At 41.3% G+C, this 27,553-nt stretch overlaps 2 protein-coding genes across 2 annotated transcripts in view; one reads left to right on the plus strand and one right to left on the minus strand.

Annotated features, from left to right (window-relative positions):
- dock1 (dedicator of cytokinesis 1) overlaps nt 1–27,553 on the minus strand; it is a 172,877-nt gene that overhangs the window by 73,371 nt on the left and 71,953 nt on the right. The gene's annotated exons all lie outside the window — the stretch shown is intronic.
- insyn2a (inhibitory synaptic factor 2A) lies at nt 3,259–27,396 on the plus strand (the record flags this gene model as incomplete). The annotated part of the gene is made up of 4 exons (XM_080049355.1): nt 3,259–3,296; nt 12,449–13,679; nt 18,385–18,456; nt 27,213–27,396. Exons 2-4 carry the CDS (start codon nt 12,454–12,456, stop codon nt 27,394–27,396), a joined length of 1,482 nt encoding a protein of 493 aa, XP_079905481.1. The 5' UTR covers nt 3,259–3,296; nt 12,449–12,453.

Raw genomic sequence — 27,553 nt, forward strand, 5'->3', positions numbered from 1 at the left:
CGTATACCAAACACGCAGGGGGACAAGGACATCAAATAGGAGTCCCCTGAGGGCTTGGCTGCAAGATAATGAAATCAATAGGAGAGGAGAGTCACTCCAGTGACTTGTCCACTGTCACCGGTTTATCCATCTGAGAAACAGTTTGCTTACACAAGCAGATCGCTGAGTAGATTCCAATAAAAGAGAACAACAAAACCTTTTCCAGACCACATACAGTAGGCATCTTCTCCCTGAGGAGTTATAGCCATTAAACAAATGCCATTAACCCTGGGTTGAAATCAAAAACACTTGCCAAGCACAGAGAAGGTCCAAGGTTAAAGGTGCAGTCAGTATTTCTGGAGAAAGCTTGTTGACAAAATCACTTAGCCTAGGCTCTGTAAACTGATAAGTAAACAAATGGTTTGTAAACAACCGTAGCTAGCAACATGCCTGATTACAGAGACTAGGATGTTTATTAACACAGTTTTTTTCCCTCCTGTGTCGAAACCGGCAGCTTTCCGTTGCAATAACGAGTCTGTGGAGCCGATGCGTTACTGTCACTCCGAAACAAGAAGCCAGTCTCATAAACTGCTGTGAGTGTGAGTGCAGTGTTTGGCATCTTGAAGGCGCATCAAGTAAGTCAGTCAGTCAGCCAGTCAGTCAGTCAGTGGTAATCTATGTCACTTAGTAGAGATATATAGCGAGATGAGTCGACGGGATGAAAACCAAATAACAAAACTTTTTATTCTGTTTTTCACGTGTCATGAAAGGGTTCCGCTGAGACGAATCAATGAGAGAAAGAGGTCTGATGGATCTTAGTGTAGCGTCTCTGAGACTCCGCTGCAGCTCTCTAACTTTTCATTAGACTTTTTGAGACTTTCTTCCACAGCTTGACGCGCTGCCCTGCTGCTGGCTGCAATATAATTGTGTAAGAAGCTGCCGAGTCTTCTTTCAACCATATATTTCTGAGGGGTTTTGATATTGACTAGTATCTATTGTCAAATAGAAACAGCCCAGTTATATATATTTTTTCAAGTTACTTAACTTTTTCCATGACGTTTTTCCTTCCGCTTAATTTTTTCAATGCTTTATCATATACAGTATATCATTCTCAAATATGACTACTCCAACATAAACATAATTTATATATAAATCATATGATATTGACACAATTGCTGCAAAGTCTTAAATTATATTCAGGGTTCATAACGTTCATCATGTTTATAACCGGTTTAAGGATGATGAGAAATAATTCAAATGACAAAAATATTATCCAATAATGCAGAGTGGAACCACAGAGGAACATTTTCTTAAAAACAATTTAGTATAAACAGGAAATACAACACATGAGAAAAAACATACCGGTAATATAAAAGAGCCATAAACAAAATGTAATAACAGGAAGTGTTGTAATAGGAGAGCAGCTCAAAATGAAGAACGATACTGTAACAAGAAATGTTGCATTTACTTAATTAAACTGAATGCATTATAATTCCATCTACAGTACTTTCTGAAGCAAGATGGCCATCACGTAACTACTGACCAATTATGTTAACGTTGTAAGGTTTTTTGTCCAGTTCTCTTTTTCTTTACATAACTGACATTTTTACAAAAGCCTTGATTTGACAAATGGATTTCATTTCCATCGGAAATGCCAGTTAACGTTAAACCTCCTCAGCTCAAGGTTACTGAATTGTAGTTTTCATGAATCCTCAATAAAAAACACTTAACGGAACGACTACATTTGGTTCTGAATGGCGAAGGAGACGGTCTTAACCATATGCATTATAGGAGGCTTTGCATAGTGTATCTACTGGTGCATTGGTAAAAATACGGTGCATGAAAACAATTCACATAACACACACACACACATACACCTAAATAAATGACAGAACACACACAGTAGCAGCAGCTGCTGTCTGGAGAGTTGCAGCTCATTACCATGGTACCTGAGGCTTAAAGCAGAAGTAGGGGTTTCTCTGTGAGAGAGTGAGGGTGAACTATGGCTAAGCAAACTTCCAACTTGTGCGTTTACAGCTCACCAAGAGTGTTACCCCGATTCAATTTTTGTTAATTGAACACTAATGGTACACAATAAATCCAATTAAGTCTAAGAGGAAAATTCACATTCCGAGATGAAAGCTGCCCAAACAATGTTTACAACTTGCTAGACAACGAAAGATGGATAAAAAGCTAAGATGAGATCAGGCCAACAAGCTCGTGGGAGAGAGTGGGCAGGCAGACGGAATAACCTCCCACACATGGAAACTCTCAAGGATGATAAAACATGACGAGTATCGCTCAATGGAGACGGCTCGCAGCACGCAATAGAATGAAAGACCCGTGCTTCCATGTAGACAGTGTCTTTCTTGATACAAACTTCTCACACAGGGGTGCAGAACAGCGAGGAGTTGAAGTGCAGTCTGTTGTGATCCATTCAAATTGTATTCTGCTGCTTCTGACAAAGAAAGTAAAGGCAAGTTTTGATATGCATATGGTCTCCACAGAAGCGAGGTCACTGACAAAACTGCTTGAACTGATGATGAGATGAAGGGATGATGCATGAACCTGCCAGATGTAGCCAAAAACCAGAGCTGTACTTGCTCCAATGCAACCTTCTCTCCTCCCTCTGCTTTCTCCCTCCCATGCTCCCTCCCCCTCTTGCTTAATCTCTCTCACTCTCTCTCTCTCACACTCACTCTGTTTGTCTGTCTCTTTCTCTCTCTCTCACACTGTTTGTCTCTCTCTCTCTTTCTCTCACCCTCTGTCTGTCTCTCCCTCTCTCTCTCCAAACACACACTCGGAACGCACACACGCAGAAAAAGAGGAGTAAGCCAGAGAGGAGAACTGCGGCGGCACGATGGGGATATTCTGCCTGCGTGGGCTCTGTCGCTGAGGCGTCCGGAGTTCAGCCACAGTGGCTGAGTGCGTGTGTGTGCCTGCGCGTGTGTGTGTGTGCTTGTGTGAGTGAGTGAGTGAGGTGAGCGCTCCTGCCTGCCGACGCCGTGCGGAGAAAGGAACGGGGGAACAGAGGAGAGCGGGGAAAGAGAAGGGGGGAGTGTTGACTCTGTCGGGGCTTAGGAGAACCTCACGCCACTGGATCAGAGGACGCTGATGTGCAACAACTACTCCCAACTACTGCTGCTGCTGCTGCTGCCACCGCCTGCCTGTCTGTCTGTCTTCCTAACTTCTGCCATGGCATAGCCTCCTCTTCCAGCTCGCCTTAAAATCCACCAAAGGAAACGGGCATGCATGGGCACAAGCGGGGATCTAGGCTATCGCATCCTTTACGTCAGTAATTCACAGTCGCTGGTGAGGTGAGTCGCTCTTCTCCGCTCTCGTGCTCTCCTCTATTTCACCTCTCAGTCTGCAACTGAAAGTCAGTCCCAATAACCTCTGGATGGGGGACATCAGAGGGATCGACTGGTCCGTGGGACTGAGATTAGGATTAGCCAAAAGGATTGTTTTCACTGGGCATTTTCTCCTTTAGTCGGCTGATGAAATATCAAATGCCATGTGGCACATAGAAGGAGTTAAATCTGGGATTGATTTTATGCTCAGTTGCCCCTGTGCTTATGGGAGATTTCCAGCAAACAGTTTCAGAATGTGCTGGAGCTGGAGTTGAACACACGATCCGGTCAATTCCAAAAAACTTTAAAGAAGAGAAAGGTTTAAAAAATAAATGAACTCACAGCCGCTGCTAAGTGACATGTAAAAGGAACTGGCAGGTCAGTTTTTTCAGTTTCCGAGAGGATTTTTGATCCTGATTTAACCTGACTGGCTTCACATACATAGCTAAAACGGTGCTTGCGTACGAGGGGCTTGCATGATGCTGCATTTCCCTCTCAGTGAGCGTTATGTAAAAGACAAGCAAAAATAATTGTTGCATTAAGCTGTTGTCCAATGTATGGAGGTGGCAGTGTTTTGAAGGCAGGTAGCTTCAAGCTAAAAAGGTAATGAGAGCTGTCCATTGACTCAATACTGATCTAGATTAATAGGCTGGGTGAAGTCACCATGTCTTTACAGATTGTCGGAGCGTGTGTGTGTGTGTGTGTGTGTGTGTGTGTGTGTGTGTGTGTGTGTGTGTGTGTGTGTGTGAGACATTCATCTCCACTGTCCCACAGCTGCCACAGAAACGCATGTCACTCCCACTCTTCCCCACAAACCTGCTGCCATCATCCTATCTCACATCAACACTCTGATACAATCTCCCGTCCGCTCTATTTCACTTTCCGCGGACACTGGGAAGAGGACCTAGGGAAACAGATGACGATAGATAAAGAGGGAGAAAGAGATATGCTGTAGTGGAGCAAAGAAAAAAAAGAGATTGTCTGTGAGAGAAATTATAGAAAGAGAGTGTTGCAGTAGAGGAAGAGGATATTGAATGTTCTCTTCTTCTGGAACAATTGAGGGGTATTATGTGCCGACAGACATGAGTGACATGAAAAGTGCATACCTGCTGTCAAAGCCTTATGTAATGTAAATAAAAGTATATAAAATTACAGGGCAGGGATTAAAGAAGGATGAAATGACATGCCCTTTATCAGTCAGCAACTGCCTTTGCTTTAACCTTTAACCCAAGAATGATGGACGTGATGGCTCACCGCTTCAAAGCTAATCTTTATTCTAAGGACATCATTCTGCACCTGACCCAGTATATCTCAAGAGAGAAGGAAAAGAAAATTGACTGCCCTGCTACTATAGTGCCCACACAAGACAGGAGTCTGTGCACGACTATGTGCACAATCACTCCAAATGCCGAGCTACATAAAGATGGAAAGGTAGAACAAGAAGACGACCAATGTTTGCCAAGACTGAGATGCCGTGCACATGCACAACAGAGACAACTGGCAAGGAGAAATGTAATAGAGTTGGCCTGCACAAAACAGCATTTTTGGGAACTTTTTTTGGCAAAGCACTTGCCTCCCACAAACAAAGCAAACATGGCAGAGGGAGTGCGGTTGGTAAAAAGTGAGGGAGAGTGCAGGGTTTCCAAGTGAGTGGTGAAGTGGGCATTCGCCTCCCATGGGGAGGGGTACTCATTCATCCAGAAAACAAATTGCTCTCCTATAAAAGAATGACTGCTTTTGGAACAAGCCAGATGTTACCTTTCATGTGCTAATAGGATTATTCATTAAGACTCAGATTTTTTTTCTCCCCCTTGAAGTGCCATAACAACGCCGTGCAGTTGAGGTGATGCATGAGCGTCCATTGTTGGAGAGGAGATGATGTGTGCGTGAGTCTGTTCCAAGCAGAGGAACAAACGTGTGTGTGTGTGTGTGTGTGTGTGTGTAAAGCATGTGTCCTGCTTGGGGACAGTCGGGCTTGCAGTGTGGACCCAGCAGACCCAGAGGCAGAGGTACAGAACAATGTAGAGCCTACGTACCTTTGGCTAAATTGTTTTAGATATTATAGTGATTGTCCAATCCTAACCGTTCTTATATGTCTGGTTACATAAAAGAGAGAAAAATAAGCAGTACATTATCTTATTTGAGAAGCTTGAGCAACACAGTTATTTTGCACTTAAGCTTGATAATGGTCAAACGTTTCTGAGGACCAAATAACATTGGCACTTATTACTTGTGTCTTAAATCTATCATTATTTCTTGTCTTTGCTGGTGCATTGCAGCATATTTTGGGTGCATCACCTCCATCTGTTAACAACTAAAAAGGGACCCACTCAAAAAAAAGATGAAAAAACTCAATAGAACTTCTAGACGTTTAAGTATGTGCTCAGAAAAAAATTAGCATCATTGCATTTAGAAGGCTATTAGTTTTTTGGGGAGGGCTGAGTTTTGTTGACTGTTTACTAGCTTCATATAGATTCTCCCTCCACTGTATGGCTTTGGTGAGATGGTGCTAAAAATGTGACTCTTTTACCATACAGGTTTTGGCATCTCTCTAAATCCAGGTCTCCAGCTAGTTTTGTACATGGAAACTTATCCATGGCTTCATCTCACCTCCTCATTGTTATCCCCTGCAAAATTTGCACACACTTAAGACCCTTGCACACCGAGTCCCTTATTTCCCATACAATACCTCTGAAAAATGGGTCTGTCTTTTAAGTTTTCTGCATTTTTAGCATCCTACACGTGTTGTTGTATGTGTGTGGGTTGCTACCATACTCCCAGCCACTGCTCAGGATCAGAATAAGCAGAACGCAGACACGAAATACGGGTGCAGTGTGCATGAGCCTTTAATTCTGCTACCTCCAAGCACAGTGAAAACTCAACACATACATCCTACATTCTCCCTGCACCTGTTTATTCTAGTATGTCCTCTTCTTTCGCATCTTATTGTGTGGTTGTGTGTGTCATATTTTCGTCTTTGCTGGGAATGACTAGGAGGAATCTGAGAGCAGCAGGGGAGTTCTCTTGTTACCCATCAGCTTTGAAACCTCAGTGTATACAGAAGGCAATGAGAGAGGGGGACAACAGAAATAAATAGAGAGAGAATGCAACAAAGGAGTGTGAGAATGAGAGGAGGAGAACAAAACAATGGAGGAACACAAAGAAGTCCCATATTATGTAGAGGAAAGAAAGAGAGAAGGTGATCTGATGAATTCTGATTAGAACCGGCAACCTCTGCAGCATACATACATCTTTTCCTTGAGGTCTGATCTCCATCTAGCCTGCATGTTCATGACGTATGGATTACAGGCTTCCTGTGAAATCCTACAGCTCCCAAGGACCCACCTGCATGTTGTTAGCGCACAGATAACCAACCCCCTACCGTAAGAGTAAGGAAATAAAGGAAACAAGAACAATTCAGTTGGGATAAAGTGCGTAAAAACTAAAAAGGCTAGAACATTGTCCATAGGCTTCAGACCAAGGATGAGAAACTGAAGATGATAAGGGGAACAGATTGACTTACAGTATACTGAGTTGTTTCCTGATAGCAATTTAAAGATTCATACACAAAAGGGGGTGGAATATGATGATGTGTAAGGCAACAGAACACTTGAAGGCTTTGAAGGCTCAAAGAGAGGCCGTAAGCCAGAACAAAGTATTGTACTGTAACTACAGTCTTAGGCAGTCTCTCTCACACATAAATAAATGCAAATTTGAGATCAATATGGCCGCAAATATATAAATATGTGTAATGCACACATGGCTTTTCAATAAGTGCTGTACATTTGGTAGAATATTGACATATAGGGATATTCTGAGTAGTGTGGATTAACAGTAAATCTGGATTCTGTACAAACAGATTGCTGTGTAAATCGTCATGGTATTAATATGTGATGGTCACTAGGATTGAAACGATTGATATGTTGACTTCCCCCATTGGAAATTGCATACTGCACTCTGGACAAAAAATACGTTTTCTTTAGTCATTACTGCAAAACTACATGATTCTGAGGCAAATCTTTAAAATGGTGCTTGACAGCAGCACAGTGTTCCATGCTGACTGAGCAACAATTGCCAAAGACAATCTCTTAAAACCCTGTGATTTCCATTCCATTTTATGGCATTAAGCTACCATTAACTGACAAAGGATTTGCTCCGTTTGGTGTTGGCCTAATGCACTGTACTGCTGTTATCCCTCAACACTGACCTGCGCAGTCAATCACTCTGCTATATATACCCTCACATCACACCCGGAGAGCAGGGGGTGCACCCAAGCTTGCTCACATTTCTGCAGCACAGAGACAGACAGAAAATATAAATCTAGCAACAACTAACCCAGCCTGTCAAACAAACCCTACCACAATCTCAAGTAAACTATGAGGCTGCAAATGTGTTTACTGCACACTCAGTATGCTTTTAGGAGACCGATCAAAGACTTTTCCATAACACCACTAAGCCCCGTGTAATTACGAGAGGAATTTGACAGCAGAGAAAATAGGAAAACAAAACACGAGTAGATAAAGCTGGATTACAGTAGAGTTTGGTACTTTGCATGACTGATGATACTGCCACACTCATTTGTTCAAGCAGCATCTGAGACCATACCAAGCTGTAATAATGAACAACAGAGGCAATAGTAGGGCAGGCATTTTTCTGTTAATGGTGGAGCACAAGTTCACTTGCAATGCCAGCTGCATCCATTAAGCTGTGATTTTTTTTATTCAGTAAAAAAAAAAAAAAATGGTTGAGCCATTTTTGGGAAGTTTCAAATCAAATCAAATCAAATCAGTTGTATTTGTCCAATATCACAAATAGACATTTGAGCCTATAGTCCATTTACACAATTACAATAACTTCTTATATGGAGCTGCGCAGTGATTGGCCACTGTTGGAGCCAATCACGTTAGTTTGTTAAACGCCAAATCGATTAATAAGTAGACCTCTATGTAAAATATCATTGGGTGTTGCGTTAGGATTTTCCATGAATTGGAAATAAAAAGAAAACAGTCCCAGACTAAAAGTTCACCAACGTATGTGGCAATATATATATATATATATTTTTTTTTAATCTTTATTTAAAAGGGACAATGTACAGTTAGAACATAAATGTTGCCATTTGATGCACTATACCAGATTATAGCTTTAAGCTAATTTGCATCTGTAGTCCCTTGGCAGGTCACAAAAATACAACACAGTAACAAGACAGATTATTAGTATACAGGGATAAAACACCACAACAACATGGCTACACACGTCTGCGTGCATTTTTGGACTAAATAGCTCACTGATTTACCATTTGTTTTATGCTGGCAGCCAAACATCAGAAACATATAATGTGCATTGATTGGGAAAATATTAAAGTAAAACAATAAGAAATAAAGACATAATGGAAAAGCCTATTGCAACACCCTGTTAAATGTTTAAACAAGAAAAATCTGTTTAGGCAGCTGTTGCTAATTGACATGTACGGCATATTCCCAGCTTTTAATCAATTCAGTGGTTTTGTGATGCATACCATATTAATGAATTTCCCCGGCGGTGGGGCAGAAGCGATAAAACAAAATTAGTCAGGCTCAAACTTTCGGTAAACATTCAGTCCCTAGGTTAAATTGGGACACAGAAATATTTCCACCTTTTAATATCTTACCCCAGGCCACTAAAAATTCAATTAAGGAACTGCCATTCACAATATTGTGGATTGCATGCAATTTGAAATAATGCAAGTAATGTGGATCCCACTTTTCAATTCCATATGCGTTGCATTATGTGAGCCTGCACTTTAGGCATAAAGATAATTTATATTAAACCATAATGAATTGCTCTATTGGAATAATCTGAAGCCTTGGAGACATGCAAGGACAATCCAACGGATGGTCGAATTAGCAGAGAAAGCCCTCCTGAGAACCAGCCAGGCTAAACAGTCTCTCATCACAAGACACAATGCTGCTTCATGGAAAGAACCAATCATGACCCATAATACCAGAATGACATCCATGGGAGCTGCTAAAACAAGGTCAGATGTAAACATGTCTGATGTGTTCTGCCATGTGCACATGACCCTGTGAGGTCTGTTTTGGTCTGTGTTACTGGATAGAAAAGAATGGGTCAGTTCACTTCACTTACTTGGCCCTAGTTACAATTTAAAAAAAGGGGATGGGAGCCACCTTAAAAAAGGGGCAGTTATCACATTCTTGCGTGATGAGTCATGCTGCTTATGCAAGAGGTTAGGGGGTGGTGTTCCAGCCAGAGGTGAGATACGAGTGCTGCTACAGACGTCCGGGCCCGAACCCAATGGGTAACAAATCAGATATGTGGAGGCAGGGAGACATCATTCTGCCTGCAGTGCCGACATGTCAACAGGGATCAAATTTAAATGAGGATATGATACAATACCATGGAACCTGCGTGTGTTGGGAAGGGAGAATAGAAAGTAATGAGAAAACACTGTTGTTGTTTGTGCTGACGAACTACACATGTCTCAATATTTGATTGCTTCGTACAGGGTGACATCTTGAATGGCAATCCGATATAATTGTGCACATATTGAATATAATGTTTAATTTTGGCCTTGCTTATAACATTTTGACAAGGGATGTAGGGTAACTGTTTTAATCTGTTATTAAAAATGTCATTAAACAAACATAGAGAGGACACTGACAGTGAACCAGGACCAGGAGAGCACAGCTGTGCTAAAGAATAGATAATAGTCTGGGGGGAAAAAGGTCACATGGTTAGGCAGTCAAAGGCGGAAAGAAATCGGACTCCGACTTAAATGCTTCATATGCTGCAAAGACAGTGTAATACTTGGAAAGTGTGTCTATTCAATTGTGCTATATGCAGCCTTGTTTCTTTCCCTTTAGATCGCTGAACGTCCCTCTGCTTTCAGAACTTAATCTAATGGCAACTGGGTCAAGAGTCATTAAGTGATTGTGTGCAAAAAAATACCAAAGTTATGGTAACAGTGTCTGTAAGGTAACGTTGCTCCTTTGTGTTCCACTCCTTCAATTACCCTGGTGTTTTTCTTGGTATAACAGCAGTGAGTGGGGCTGATACTGAAGAACTTGGGAATGTCATGTTTTGACAAAACGCTCTGTATGATGCATGATATTACACATGCACCCAGTATATTTCATACTGTTCAACTTATTCCTTTATTGTAATGCAGAAATGCCTGTACTCTGATACCTTGTCACTGTTGGCAGAATAGCTTTCATAATGTTGTCTGTGTTGGGCTTCTAGACAGTTTTCACAATAATTGCATTGCACTGTGCTACCTGGTTATTTGGCCATTAGTAATTACCTGTCGGAAGAGTATCAAACAAACATCTTCCCAGCAGAAAGCTGCCATTTCTAGACTGTATATGGGCATGCTGTGCTGCTCTCAGACAGTGATCTCAGTGACATTACTGAGCAATTTTTGGATAGTTTCAGGGGAGGACTGTCAATCCGTGACTTTCCAGGGTCCATCCGTCCGTAATGTGTTTTTAAGTGTCAGACATTGGATGGTTTTATTAAAAAACATCAATGCAGACAAACATGACAGGGCCTTTACATAGAGTCACTACGCCCATTCGATATTTGGCATCTGGCACACAAGACAGACAACTTTGAAAGTTAGGTATAATGTAATAAGGGAATATTTTATTCACAGCAAAGGGCCTTTATTCACATTTGATGCTGAGGATGTGTTATGTCCTTAGAGAGTATATTGACAGAGTATCTTTTGCTGAAAATTAAACATGTCTACTAGAGCTATTAATGCATGTAGATTAGACTGTCATGTTAGGTCTTAGATAAAATGGACAAAGATAGGTGGCTCTCTCTATCCAATCAAAGTCATAATGTATGAAACACAATGTGTTACGTAGGAACACAATGATAATGTGATTGAAAAGTCAGTAATACCTAATGTTATTCTATTGCTCCCCAGGTACGTAGACAAACCAGTTTGAAATAGACCGTCATTTCCCTGTTGACAAAGAGCAGTCACGGCAGATAAGCTGAGAAGGATAATTGTCCAATCTGATTTAGCATCTATATGGAGCGTGTGTAGTGTTTGCTTATTGTAAATCAACAGACATGAGAATAATTGTAAATCCATTAGAGGCATACTGCAGCGTTGTGATGCAGCTACCATACCTGTGGTGGCGGGGAAAGATAATTCATATAATCTCTGTTTAGGGTGCTTGGTTCTCCTTCTGGGGGGATGGAGGGGTTTCTGAAAATGTGTCTCCATTTTTTCAGCATGTTCATTTGAGAATTTGTAAAATGAACAAACGCCATACTCACATAAGTTACAAGAGTGCAAATATATCCCCTACAATTCCAAAATCCGATTTCACTTCAATATTAACTGTGAGAGGAGAAGGTTAGACAGCCAACATTCCTGCTGAACATTATGAATCAATCTAATAAACTGCAGACCTCAGGCGTAGTTTTCAGAATAGTAAACAGTATATTTAGTATATTTAAGTGTGTGAGTGTGTGCATGATCGTAAGCACAGGGTGTGATACTGACTCATTCCCACTTCCGAAGCTTCTAAACAAACTAAAACACAAATACCCATCCTTAGCAAGTGGCCATTTTAAATAATGCTGAATTGGAGTTATTGTTTACACTGTGAAGAAGATTAAATGCATCATAACAATTTGCCAGGATTATTTTTAGGGCATTTTACAACCATAAGCATTGCAGTTTAAGAGGGATTGGCAAGCATAAAACACCCTAACAAACCAGCAATAGAGATACAATTAAAGGGTTCACTTTCAAAGATGGAAACTTTAGACTGTTATGGGATCATACATACACACCTTCTGTGTCACATGTATAAAGTATGTTCAATGTCAAACTAAACTATTCCTGTGAAATTTGATTATCAATGGCAGTGAAATATCTGCTCCATAAAAAATTGTTTGTTATGCTTTTTGGCATGCATAAATGTCTGATAAAAGCAACTATTCATAACATTAATTAAATGCCTGGAATGGTTGCGCCCCTATACTCCCCAAGATTGGAGAGCATGTGTGGTCTGTCAAGTTTAATGTAATAGTAAGGCAAGAGTCTTTGTTTCATATTAACATAAGTGATGAGTAACAGTGTCTTTCTCCATGCCTCTCAGGAAACATGGTGAGCAAGGAGGGAGGCAAATGCATGCTCACCAACTCAGAGTCTGACTCAGAGGCAGCACCTTTGCCCTCAACCTCACTGGCGCTTGAGGTGAAGTATCCCCAGGAAGCCAGTCGACAGGTGAAGAAAAGAAACAAGGCCTTGCAAGTGCGCTTCAAGGATATCTGCGAGGCGCAGAACGAGCAAAGGGAGGCGGAGTTGCAGGCAGCAGGGAAAGGTGGCAAGCCAATCTCATATAAAGTGGCGTATCGTAAATACATGACTGTCCCTGCCCGTAGATCCATCCCCAACGTCACAAGAAGCACAGGCGTGCAGACGTCACCAGATTTGAAGAAACGCTATCAGACGTTTCCCTTTGAGCGCAAGAAAGGCCACACCTTTAAACACGTGGCTGCCGTGGAAACTTATAAAGGTCAGAATAACGGTTTTGTTATGGAGGCGAAGCAGTCCAAGGCAGCTGAGCAGGGTTTAGATGAGGAGGAGGAGGAGGGAGCCTGTGGGGGGAGTGGAGTCCGGAGGACCAGGGCTCTGCTCCATACTAATGAGTGCATTGCCACAGTGGAGCAGCACACTGCACCTGATGGCCTGTGCTCTGACGCTCTGCTGCTCAGTTGCTCTGCAGACACAGCCTGCCTTGCAGACACACAGAGAGGAAGCGGAGTCGGAGCACCGGCAGAGTACCAGCTTTGTAGTGTCCCATCCAAAGCCAGGACAGGATTACAACACAGGGAGGCGGATACAGATCGCTCCATCAAGAGGCAGCTGCTCAATCTGGAGGAGGGCTCGTCCCGAACCCTGCCGGACAGGGCCTCCAAGGTTACGGGCCCCATCGCCTGGAACTCCCTTACCCAGGTGGAGTGCCTGGACAGTCCGTCTGTGCGGAGCAAGCGGAAGAAAGCTCTGCAGCTAAACGGGCTTCAGAGTCAGACATTACCACGTTCAAGCAGAGGCTGTACAACGCAGGCACAGTGCCACACGGGACAGTTATCAACCCGGCCTCTGATGGAGGAGCCTCTGTCACCCTGCACGGACGGTGAGGCTGGTGGGGCACCGCCCACCCAAACACAGGAGGCCTGTAAGCAAATAGTGCCTATGAATCAGGACGGGGATGTTAAAGAGCAGCTCCAGGCCATGGAAAGTCTCATCAGCTCCAGCCAAGAGACCATCAAAGTGCTGCTGGGGGTCATCCAGGAATTGGAGAAAGGGGAGGCCCACAGAGAAGGGTAAGACATCTCCCTTTTAGCCTTGCTTTACACTAGAGTTGCACTGATTCATCCTTTTCTCCCAATGACACAATTCCAATACTTTTAATCCGGGTACCTGCCGATACAGAATACGAATATGACACCGGCAATCACTTTCTAGCTAATTGACTCTGTTCCCTCAATTAGAAAATGTTTTGTGTAAGGTACCATGAGGCCAAATATGACTTAACGTATAGTGGAAATCAAGTTGACATGTTTTACAAAGTCCGGTCTAATCATGGCTGATATCCGATCTGCTTAAAAAGGTCTATCTCAGGGTGACACTGATCGCATACATTTTCAGTGTCAAGCATACATGGGAACTAGTAAAAAAAGTAAAAGGCAAGGAAAAGATCACAGAACTGAACACATTCAGGATTCCACATGATCAACAACCTCTTGATGTGTCACATCATTTTTAAGATTTTAGAGACAAGCTTGTAAATGTGACATCTGTTCACCGGGACCTTAAACCGTAAACCACCCAAAGAGTGTCTCACTTAATTTGGCCAAATGGATTTGATGACTTGTCCTATGAAACAATGCCACTATGCATAACCCAAGGCTAGGAAATGGCAAACAAACTATTCAAGTAACTGATAACAACAATGTGAGTGAGATCACTATTATCGTCAATGCAGAGGGTCAGCAAGAAGTTTCCTTTCAAATGAATAACAGTGCGGATTGTCACTTTGAATATGAATGATAAGGGGAAATGAATTATGGTTATGCTGGGGAAAATAATATTCTAAAAAGGGCATCAAATGATGAAGTGACACTTTCAAGTTATTTGATAACTTAAAACAGAAAATGAAATTAAACACTTGATGTCCTGATGATTGTCCTTATCCAGCTGCCAGCCATGTTTATCTGATAAGTCTAAGGTCTTTGAAAAAGCCATGGCCTGTGAAAAAGCCACTTGCTGGCCAATGGATACTGAGTATATACAAAAGGACTGCAGATAGCATCAAGCCTGCAGAAATAGAGGATTGTCTATCCAAAGGGACGAGGCAAACAAAATGGCCAATTTGTTGAGTGAATTGCTAGGGCTCTGCACTCAGATCCCTATCTGTTTTGACCAATAATGTGGCGAGGTACAGAGTGAGAAAATCCATATAATCCACATCATTCCAGACTGGACTCGAAAACGCGCGCACACACACACAGCTAATAAACAAGGATCACACAACCACAAATGTTTCAAAGTATGAATGTAGCTTTTATCAATATCAAATTGACTGACGGACAGGGTCAAACTTCTATTCAACAGGGCTTGAGCAAGATCAGATCTTACAAACTTGCACAAGGCAGTCATAATCTCCTAATCGCCAAAATCATAAAAGTGTGGCAGTAGTGGAAAAGTAAGCGGACCTGAAGTGCAAGGGGAACCATCTTCTCTGTGTTGCCAAGCACATCTGGTTTATCAGATGTGTCTTAAGTGGCAGGTGGGAGTGAAGAGAAGAAGAAATCATTAATTTGTAAATTAATAAATATTGTCTAATGGTGCCATCTGGTCACATACAGAAAGAAACAATCACTTGTGTTGCCATGTTAATTAAGAAAAAAGCCTACACGTAGTTAAAGTATAGCAGTATAAGCCTCTTGTTATCCTACCAAACCTCAACTTTTCTATGTAGCCACAGTCATCTTGTTTCAGTGCATATTTCCAAGATCAAAAGTGGGATTTTTAGCAAGCCAAGCAGAACTTTTAATGTTGCTTCTGTCACACTACATTAGCTTCATTCAGCCCTTGTCTCTGACACAACAAAAAGGAGTGCGCACAGGCTATAGGTCAGGCGTTAGAACAATTACATCTGATATCTAACTGCTTATGCTATGTGACTGCTGCGGGGGAAACACATTGGGGCACATCGACTTGCCCTCCTTCCCCACACACCGCATGCATGCAAGCACAAAAACACATCTACCAGCCCTATCCCAGTGTGAAGGGTACAATGTAGTTTTACAGTACGCGATAGGTTGCATCCAAAAGCACAAAGTTTGCTGCGTCATCAGCCAATGTTGGCAGACTAGACCTAATTAACGGCAGTCATGGGGACTTGTTAGCGTGTTTATTATCACTGTCTATGTGTGCATGTTTTTATATTGTTGGACTCCCATCCACTCCGTGACCTTTGGGAGCGCTCACCTAGTAGCACAAAGGGGGGTAGGAGGGATTTATATGCTGTTGAAGGCACTTTTGGCTTCACTCTCCCCGGGGAGGCCAGCTGAAATGAGCCCAGCTCTCTTATTTTCTCTTATCAACTCAGTATGAGAAGGGGTGGTGAGGGACGAGAGATGGAGTGAGAAAGACATCTTGACAGCAAGGCAAGAGTTAGAAAATAAGGGTGAGTCATTAAAAGGGCACGGACTAGTAGACCATTCACCCCATGGGCTGCTTATCGATTGGCTCACCTTGAACACCCCTCCCAACCCCCTCCAATGGCAAGCCGATTAATTACAATTAATCAAAGCTACAAACCTCAAGTAAACTTCCCTATGTCGCTGTACTCATCCTCTTCTCAGACTTTACCCCATTACCTCATTGTGCCACAGCCTTAAATAACGATATTGATCAACACCTTCAATATACCTGTCACACCATATAGCACAGACAGGACTAGATAAGGAGAGGGGAATTTATGATAGGGTTTAATTTTTATTGGTGCAATACCTTATGGGGAGTGTGACAACGAGCCCAGAGAGATATTTGAAAAATGTCAGTGCTACAGAGAGGTGAGAAATGAAGTTAGCACATTATCCTCAATGATGAGTAGAATCCAGTCACTTTTGCACTCCAATAACCCTGACTTATGAGAAGGGTTGTTTATTAAAGGGTCAGTGCATCTAAATTACAATAAAAACAAACAAATAAAAAATATGTTCTTGCTTACCTGTCATGAGTAAGCCTATATCCACTAGAGCCGATTGATTTGGGGAAAATCTATAATTGTTTTTTTTAAACGAATCGCTTTAATTTGCAATCGAATTTTTTGAAAATAAATGTTTGTTTGATATTGACTGCGCATTCACACAGTCGCCTTGGGCCACTTCTGATTACATGACTGTCCCGTAAAGAGGACTGCATAGATTTGCAAAACCATTGACACTTACAATTACAAGCACAGGCCATCAGGTATGACACTGTTAATCGTGGGTCAGATGTACTACATAATGTATCCATCTAACTATCTATCTATCATCCAGCTTATTACAGAATGACCAAAAGTGACATTGACGACTGATTCGACAGCCATTTCAATGACTGTGTGACACTGTCTATACAGTGCTGCTTGAAAGTATGTGAACCCCTTGAGCCTTTTGGTTTTGATCTCTGTTTTATGTTGTGCTGCCCAATTTGTTCCCTAAAGATATCTCATTATATTGGTCCATTTCATCACTCAATTTGGCCCACCTGATTGTGTTTACCTGCTCTATTTAGGCAATGCAGCTCAGGGTTCACAAATTTTTGCACATACAAAATTTGGCAAATTTGTTTGATTTTAATCTTTCGACTACACAATTGATTTCCGTGAAAAAAAATATGAATTGATAAACACACACCTGCTATTTAATATAAAAACATGCTGGTATTGATAACAAATAATTTATAATGGTTAAACTTGATACAATTCAAAAAGGCTTAAGGGGTTCACATACTTTCAAGCAGCACTGTATGTGTCTGTTACATTTATGTGTCCCACTTTCATAGACAAGTTACATATAAGCATGCATAAGCTAATGCCTGCTATACGGGCACTACACTAACATACTAAATTGCAACATTACGATTTGCTAATCGCCTTGAATTGTTTTAAGCAATTTGATAAGAAAACAATTCATCATTCAGCTCTACAATCTATACTTTGATTACTGCCCTGATCCCAATACAATGGATGTACATTTAATTACATACATTTGTTGCTCCAAGCACTGAACACATACGATTCAACAGCGGCATCTTCCCTCACAAACAGTGCCACCATTACTATAGATTATTCATAGGCAGGGTCACAAGGAAGGTCATATATGTTTGATTGTGAAGGATAGTGGTTTATATAATGGATAATTCCTGAGTAAATCACAGCTACAAAAATCATGCCACCTTTACACTGGGTTTCAAATTGTTTCTGTTGATTCAGCAGTGCAGGCCATAACCATAAAAACCAACCAGCAGAGGATTTCCTTCTTGACCATGTCATTGGTAAAGTGAGCCCACCTTGTGTCCATAGTAATATGCCATTAATTACAAGGAGGTATATTTGCTTTCAATCAATACGCACAATTCCACAGCTAATACAATAAGAAAGCTATTAAGCCTTTGAAGCATGCAACCAGATATTCCCATCTATGGCCTTGACATGGTTTTTAGCTGCCCCTTGAGAAAAAAAAGGATCTATATGTGAAGCTACTTAATGACAATATTGTGTCTCAGGGACTAGTGATAATAAAACGCTAAAGGGACACACAGGATACAATGTAATGGGATATTGATGGATTTGAATGTGGATTGGTTTAATCAATATTACAATGAAATTAAGATTTCCTGACTATATAAAGCCAAAGGGCTGCTGTCCTAAACAAAACTGTAAAAAAAAGAAAAAAAAGAAGAAAAAAAAGAACTCATCCTGTGCACTTAACAAGTCCTGTAATTACTGATTCACGACTCTTATCTTCCCCGCAGACTCTCCTATCGAACCGGACAGGACACGGCCAACTGTGACACATGTCGGAACAGCGCATGCATTATTTACAGGTTAGTAGCCATTCCTCTTCAGAGACAAGACGATCCAAATGTGCCCTGTCCTGTCTCCTTGAGGGGAAAGTGAACAGGTGGAAAAAGGACCGTAGAGAGGAGAGTAATGGAGCAGGGGATGCAAGGCTAATATAGATGCTGTTAATGAGCACATGGGGACATGTGACATTTACACACCACGTTCACCCTCTAAAATCTATATATTTTACCTGTCCCTTCACACCTCTTTATGTACTGAAGGGTGTGAAGCAAGTGTTGACTGTGTGCTATTGCTAAGCCAACTGAGGCTTATGAGCATACTTTCAAAATCAGCTCTATTATTTGACAACCAATACAGAAATGAGTCCAAAGCCATAAGTCTAACAGTTCTACCTTTATGAAGGTATGGGTGCTTCAAGTGATGAGATGTCTTGTCTATTGAGTAGTTGGTTGGCAGAATAATATTCTGGCATTGCATTTGATTATTGTTTAAATAGCGTATCAACAAATTGTTATGGTTACAGCTTCTCAGGCGCCAGGTTTTACCGTAATTTGAATCCCTCTCGGTTTTTGACTAGTGGTCATTTGAGGCTCATTGAACTTTGATGTGTGCAGCCGGTCTTGGTTAGTTTTTTCTTACATTTTAAAAATAACATCAATCATAGATTGTTCAAATAGAGTTTATCAAAATTACAGATCTACATTCACTGCAAGGCATGACTTATGCACAGCAGTGCTTGACTAAAATGCTTAAGGGTAAAATATTTATCATCATATAGTTAAGCCTGTTTGAGGGGGAATATCATCAAGTGTGCGGGTATTTGGTCACTAATAAACCAAAGTAATGGCCTAATTAAAATAAAATTAAGTCATTGGAAATCATCCTTTACGCACTTTGAATAACTGTAGAACGTTTCACAGTAATCCATTGTCACACTATTCCATTCTAACCCACAAATGTGAACCCCATGGTGTTGCCAGAAGAAAAGTCACAAGGGTTTAATAACGTTATTAGGTTGCATCCTCAACTCACATACTAACATCGCCATCCCTGTGGCTGCCGCGTGGTTAGAGTGTCTATAAATCCATAAATTAATCATATGTAACAAAACTCACCTGGAGTTACAGTCCTAATGTGAAACTGAGTGGGGTCACCCCAGAGTCCACAGACGTCGGCCCTGACAAATAATACCGACAGTCTGCAGGCCTCATGAGGGCTCTTTGCTCACAGTAACAATTACATTATACAACCAGTATGTGAATATTCAGATTTGTATCCGGCTATTTTTCTGTTTGCTGAAAAAATGTAAATTTAAAACCATTTTTACTGGACTCTGCTGGTCTGCATTTTGCCTCTGAAGAGCCATTTACATAACTTCATCTCCAATGCTCTCAGTAACTGATAAGGCAACAGCCAAACTTCAACTGGCTCCTGAAATTGAAAGAACAGGGCACAGCTCTTGGTGAGGGTGAATGGTGTTGTAAATCGAAGTGTGTTTAAAATCGGTGTAGGTCCGCTGCATTGCTGCAGGGTGGACAAGAACTGTTGCTTTACAACAATTCAATAGCAGCAAGGATCAAGTGAGGTGAGCTGAATTGCAGTATGGCTCATGATGTGAAGGACGATTGGAGAGCTCAACGTGGCATGGGGGAATTAAAAACGTAACAGATTGGGTGCAAGGATAAAGGTTGGATGAAATAGGACAGACTGCTGAGACAGGAGCTTGCCTGGTATTATGAATAAGTCAGCGCCACGTTTAAAGCTAACTCTCTGTGATTTGGCCCTGGTCCTTACAGTCTACCTTTCCTCCTCCTTTGCTTTGCATGTAAAGAACCAACTATGTTTGATGATGCTGTGCCAGCATCTGCATGCACTAACCATCACTCAGAATCTGTGAGCACAAATAGCAGTGTGATAACACGTCTAAATTTAAAGAATATATATGAGAAAATCCATTATAAGGTTGTTTTTGTGAACATAGTCTGGCAGCTCAGAGTGAGTTTATAGTGAGCAAGTGAGTATGTTGGGAAAGGTGTTGAATTTAAATAGCGTAAAAAATGAGGGTTTAAAAGGCTGCAATGTATTATTAAGTGTCTCCATCTGCATATGAGCCCATTATACACACGCGTTTGTGAGTTGTCCAACATATGTTTTTTAACTAGAGTTTTCCACCCTGCACTCGATAAAGTCAGGTCAGATTTCTCACTTGATTTGGTTGGTGCTGATCACACACACACAGTGACAAGTCTCTTGAAATAGGTGTTATATTCAGAACTATACATCAGAACTTCACATTTGGCTTTCTAGACACAATCAATTGAAATGCTTCATCTGCGGAGGAAGTGTAGAAAAACAGAAACTCAATACAAAATGGAATAGAAGACTCATTTTTGACAAAGCTTTTCCGCCGCCTGGCAGGGTTTCAACTTGATCAAAAGGGCAGACATTTCGAGGTGAGATGTTAGAAATCTGTCAAATGGATCGGAGTTCTGCTACGAGAGAATCGCTTGGCATGGTGAATTGTGTTGATTCGACACAGAATCAAATATAGCAGTTGTATTCACACAAGCAGGAGGATTAAATGGCAATCTAATTACTCAGATCTCCATGAAAACAACCTCTCCGGAGGTGGAAGAACACAGCGTAGCATGAAGAAATGCACACTGTACGTAGGAAGAAAAGCTGTCTCAATAATATCTATTAGGATTTTTTTTTTGCCAGTATGTTCCGGTCTCTGTCCCAGACCCAAAGCACTGAGACCTTGTGTTTATGATGAAGCTAGTCTCATGACCGGAGTGGACATATGGCTCCATAAATCATTTTAACGCAGGTCCGGTTAGGAGCCAGCCATGCACTCCTCACCATAATCAATTCATCCAAGAGTGTATGGCACCATCTCAGAGCCGAACCCTAGCATAACAACAGCACCAGATCAATACAGTGCTGCAATCTAGAGGGCATGGATTTCAAACTGAATGTAAAAGCTCTTGTCCTTGTCTGGTCCCACCTTCCTTATTTGGAACCATCTTGAACTCATCTGACTTTGTGTTTGGTTTTTATCCCACCTCAGTTACTTTCTCTCTCTGTCTCACCGTACCTCCAGAATGAGTTATCTCCTCCTAACAGCCAACAGCTGGTATTTAAAGCCAACTGTGTGTATTTAAATGATCTTGGGGATTCAGTGCTTAATACAGTGTGCATGACATGGAAACAGAACAGGAGAGAATGGAATGAGAAGATTACTGCGATTCATTCCACCTTGCCAGGTGATGTAATATCTGTTACTGAGAAAACCATGATAAAGAACGAGAAAGAGAGAGAGAAGGAGAGAGAGAGAGAGATAAACACAGAAAGACAGACAGGACGGTTGCCGAAAAGCCGGGGGATTTGGAATGCTTTCCACTTATGTCAAGTCCACGACCATTAAATTGTGATGCGTCTTGACGGAGAAACCCTGTAATCTCATTTTCCTCACATTGCATTTATAGGGGCTAATGTTCTGATCAAACAGGGAGATATACTTAAGTTGTTGTGATTAAGGAAGACGTTTAGGGAAGCTCCCGACCACTGGGTGCCATTGTTCACAATGGACTGCTGTTATTTCCAGTCAGTCCAAATTTGTTTCAATGGCTTGCATGTCTGTGATTCATTCAATAAGCAACTGGTCATTAAACTAACTATCTGACGGTTGAACATCCATTGAATAACATTACGCAGTGCAAACAGATAATAAAATAAAGAATATCAATCTCAACAAAAGGGAATCGGTATTTAAAGAGGGGAGGAAAAGATCTGTAATCTAGTGTACGAGGCTGTGAAAATCAATTATGCGTTGCTAAAGGCTGAAGAGCAGATTACATTATAACATATGGAAATGATCGAGCAGCACGACTCTGCTGGGAGAAGATATCATTTTTTTGTGTGTGTAAGCCTTAATGATGTTTTCCAACATGGTGCTAAGCTGGTTACCATAGCTACACGACGGATCCTCGGTAGGACAGACACTGCGAGTGGACAGTTAGGACAGAAAGGCACTTTCACACCCAGGGGAAGATAAGTGGACAAAAAGAAGAGAGGTTGTGAAGGAGACAACCAGAGATAAAGAGCCACAGATCTCTAGAATGGGGTAGGTCAGTGTGTGTGTGTGTGTGTGTGTGTGTGTGTGTGTGTGTGTGTGTGTGTGTGTGTGTGTGTGTGTGTGTGTGTGTGTGTGTGTGTGTGTGTGTGTGTGTGTGTGTGTGTGTGTGTGTGTGTGTGTGTGGTCAGTTGGAGTAACAGGGTTAGGTGTGGAGGTGTAAATGTTTCTTCTTGCTCGTATATGTACACTGGAGAGCCGGAACATGACAGGGAAGTGAGAAAAAGAGAGAGAGACAAAGAAAGGGTAAGAACAAGTGGTGGGAGAGAGGTTAAAGACCGCCAAGGTTCAAAATGCCTTCTTCAATTTGTTCCGATCCGACAACCCACCCGAGGGAGAGGCAGCTAGGGGACAGGGAAATGCCAACAAGGCTTCACTTTTTGCGTTCAGAAAAATAATAAAATAACTGAAAACAAATGAAAATGTGGAGCGCCACAGCAGAGCCTGTGACAGATTCATAAGGAGAAGCTGATAACTGGGCCGAGTATAGACTAATACATATTTCATTAAAAGGCCTTTTGAATATGTTTCAAAGATTAGATGATTATCTTTCACTTTTTTCTTTTTTTAATGAAATTATGCAGATTTTTTTTTTCAGTGACATTTAAGTTTGTGCTGTTCCCAAGCCACAGGCCACTCTGCCTTACTGACAGATTAAAAGCCAAGTTTCTGATAAGAGTAGCAAGAAAAAAGAAAAAGAAAGTAGATTCAACTTCACAAAAATAACACTTTGATAAAATAAGCTAACTGGACCGCTGTTGTATGCTGGGCATTACACATTTAAAGGTTGTTCAAATATGTATTGATTTAGAAAGCTGCTTTTTAAATATGATGAACAGAGACTGTTTCCATCCAAAATAATTTGAGGAAACACTAACAGTATATGTAATTGTATTCATGACAAGCAACCTTTTGCATCCATCCTAATGACTGTCCTCTAGCAGAGGTAGAAGTGGCATGATGTTGTTTATTTGAGTTTGACAGTGGGTATATGGGAGTTGAGGTTTGTTAAGAGTATTGGCAGTAGTCATTGCAATGTTCACACGACAGACACAACAGGGCAGATGTGAACAAAGTTGTGTAGCCATGCCTTTCTTTATTTATTTGGCGACCTTGGAATAATACTTTGTAGCAGAGTTGAATTCAAGGTTGAGAGGGTTATAAGTGACCAGCAATATCTATTACAAAGTAGATAAACAAGTGACTAGTAAAAGAGACAATGTATCTAAAACTGTGTAGTCAGTCTATAGGAAAGCCCACAGCAGCACACACACACAAAAAACCCAAAGGATTCAAAGCAACAACTGTCTCAGCAGCATCAGAGGCTTACACTAGAGTCGGGGAAATCCTTCCACACGTTGTGGTGTGCATGAATAACAAAACTGACAGAATAAAGCTACAGTACTTCCCCAAAGGTGCCCAAAAAACATGGTTGAGAATTCTCTCTGAATTTTTATACAGTATTAATTGACAGGGTTGAAGAGATGGAAAAAAAAGGCACCAAGACTCAGCCCACTGCTTCATCAATGACAGCACACAGTTATTACGCTCTCTCAGCCATTGATCACAGAATCCTTTGATGCTATGTCATTAGTATTTTGAGCTGCGAGAGCTGCTGTAATCTTTGCAGCTCATAATATGTCAGCTTGAGTTTGAATGCAGAAGACATTGTGATCATATTATACATCATGACCCTGAGGGCCATGTTCACCTTTGTAGTTCAGTTCGCCTTGGGCCTGATCAATAAAATAACTCAATCAAATTGCAATGAAACAAATTGTAGGAAAAGATCAAAATAAAGTGACGCCTACTATGTGAGACCGTGAAAATAAAAATAAATCCAACCCAGACTGGATAAAACAGTCCTGATAAATGATATATCGTCAGGTAAAAGCATGTTTCTGAAATGAGAGAAGCTTATTGGCAGATTACAGGTAGCTAGGAATTTTGAAATGCCCCAGAGCCAATTCATTTGTGAAAACTTGAAATGTATTTTATATTTGAAGCATAATATGGTCTCTGTTCCCTGGAACCTGCCATAAGTCTGGCCACTGAATTTTAGACCAGTCCTATCAGTTGTGTGCCAGAAAATATATTTTTGAGTTTTAACAATGAAAGCTGCTGACCTCAAGGTAAAGCAAAGGTTTCTTTTTTGGAGATTTCACTGAGCTAAACAAGACAACCCAAGGACAAATATGTCTGCCTGAGCATCAAAAAGCCATTCTGAGCAAAGCAAAACAGACATTCCTCGTGCAGGGCTTTCATATTTGGTTCAAGGTATTCAGGTTGTTCTGAAATGTCGCCATTATTTTGGAGAAATATATCAGAATTGCAAAGTATTCCTTGTTTTCTTTTAGCTGTGGTCCATTTCAAGTTCACATATATTTACAAATACTGGTAAACATATGTAAAAAAATCGCTTGGGACGGAAAGGAACTTATTCATTGCTCAGTTTCAGTGACATAGCATCCTGCATAATCATCACTACATGAACTATGTGGAAATAGGTTGTTTCAATTAAAGCACATCGGTCCTACACAAACCAAACTGTAAATAACAGTTTATGTAATCTGCAGGAAAACCGGCTGGAAGTGAGCACGGCCTAATTTACGGATACGCAAATCCAACTGATTCCACATGGGTTTCTTGTGTCTGCGTGCACAAACGTGCACGCAGACACAAGAAACCCTAAAGGAATTCACACAAAGTTTGGGATTTATCGGGATAATTAAGAGGCGTTGATTTATTGCTAATACCAGCAGTCTCTTCTTGGCCCTGTGTGAAGGCCTGAGTTAAACAATTGCAAAGTGCTGACTGTCTGGTGTCCGCACCCAACATTGAGTCACTGTCAGACTGTTCTGCTAATCAATGCCAAAAGCATCAATGTGCACAACCAAAACGTCTGGGTTTTACTGTGACGTCTTATTTGAAAGTGTCCCACCTTCAAATCCTAATACTGCATATGTGAACTGAAAATTACTTTTTTTGGCAATGCAACAGGCAATGTAATCACACCAATACAACTAGTATATCTATTGTTAGAGTTCTAGCCAATGTAGATTTTAAAAGCTTCTTCCTTCTTTAAAAATCAATCTCAAGTGTTGCAACAGGTGATCATAACAGATGCCTTGTTTTTCCCAATCAGAGCTGACAGCCATAGTGCCCAGCTAACCTTGACGCTGCATAATCTCTGACAGTGGTAAATGCTAGTATCTAGGCCAGACCAACTGCGGTATTCATATTGTGGATCCTGGTTCCATTATGTCATTCTGTCCAGCACAGTCCCCCAGCCAGCCAGACAGTGACTATAGTGGCTGGAGGAAGCTGGAGCAGATTAAAGTCCCTGTACACTTAGGCTACTACGGCTGAGGCTGTAATCTGAGTTTCACTTAACAGAAGCTAGCAGTCAGTCAGATGTGCGTGGGCGTGGGATTACAATGACGGCTCGTCCTGATAAATCCCCTAGCACCCATGGGAAACGCCGAGTGCACAGAGAAAGAGAATACTGTGTCTGTGAGTGTCTACAAAAAATCAACAAATTAAATGACTTTGCATCCCCAGGCCATTAGCCTATACTTTTTCCTGACTTTGGAATATTGCACAGGGATCAAAGTAACATGATATATCACAAAAAATCCTAAAAGACCTAAATCAATAACCAGGCACTGATCTTAGTTTTAGCAAAAGCGAATGATTTTCGCCCACTGTAAGACCCTCACCAGTGACCTATAAATCCTCTTTGTCCTGCATTGGGAAAAATACTAATTGTCTTCCCTTTCACTTTATGAATTGTGATAGGTATGCATAAAACAAAAAGCAGAAAGTTGGCCGTCAGATGCAACTAAATAGGGGCCTGAATTGGGGGTGATTTTACTGGGAATTATGTGAAAGATAAATTCTGGGTCACTTTGCTAGGCTGAGCATTGCTGTGACAGATGCCTGTGCAGGGGTCAAGTGAGAGCAGGCCACAGCGCAGACACTTAATATGGTTAGAGGGGGAGTGTGGCAGTCAAAACATGTCAAGATTAAAAGAAGCGTGAAGGGCGGAGAAACCTTGAGTGTATTCAGTGTCGTTGAAAGAAGAGTCCACGTTGAGTTTAAATGCATCAAATTAAAATACCCCGGTATTTGAATAATTTTTCAGAGACAAAGATGGTTCAACACAAAAGCTATGTAAAAAAAAAAAAATCAGGGAGCAAAACAATTTACATAACTGATAACAGAACTATATGGTTTAGGTGATATATTCACTATAATTTACAATTCCACATAATGTATCCAATTGGTTCCATAACTGCGCCAAACTCATCATTTCATAACTGAATAAACAGTTATTACACACTGATTCATTCATTATGATACATTCTGCAATAAGAGTGCACAATAGGAGTCTTGGAGGAAATTGCATGGGTTATTATTGCTTAATGATAGATTTGTTTTCTCTCTCTTAAAATATGTGATGCAAAGCGCTTTTAATTGTCTGTGTTTGAAATATGCATTTAAATATTGCCTTGCCTTTTTTTCTCCTTCACTATAATAGCAATGGACAATGTGGTAGTAAAACCTTTATGGTGCAATACCTGTATATAGCAATTAAGCTACTGTTTGAGCTGACTATGTGCCTTTGTTCCTTTGCTGCAGTGTGGAGCTGGACTTCAAGCAGCAGGAGGACAAGCTGCAGCCGCTTATGAAGAGGCTTTGGCCCACGGACGACGGCCACTTCGCCCCCCTGCCTTACCCCCAGGAGGCCTTCACCTCCACCCCAAAACGCAAGTCCAAAGCTGACTCCAAGAAGCACGCTCGCTGGAAACTTTGGTTCCTGTGATCCTCCCCCCGCTACCGATGCACAGGATTTATTCATCCCGCCTGATTGGTTTATTCATCAGCTTCTGTTTTATCACATCTACTTGGCTTTTTGTAGAACCTGCTTACCGGTATTAATGGAGAGCTCCACCACTGGATACTTAAGCCCCTTCTAAGAC

This window comes from Ammodytes marinus (genome assembly GCF_949987685.1).
Source record: "Ammodytes marinus genome assembly, chromosome: 20".
Lineage (NCBI taxonomy): Eukaryota > Metazoa > Chordata > Actinopteri > Uranoscopiformes > Ammodytidae > Ammodytes > Ammodytes marinus.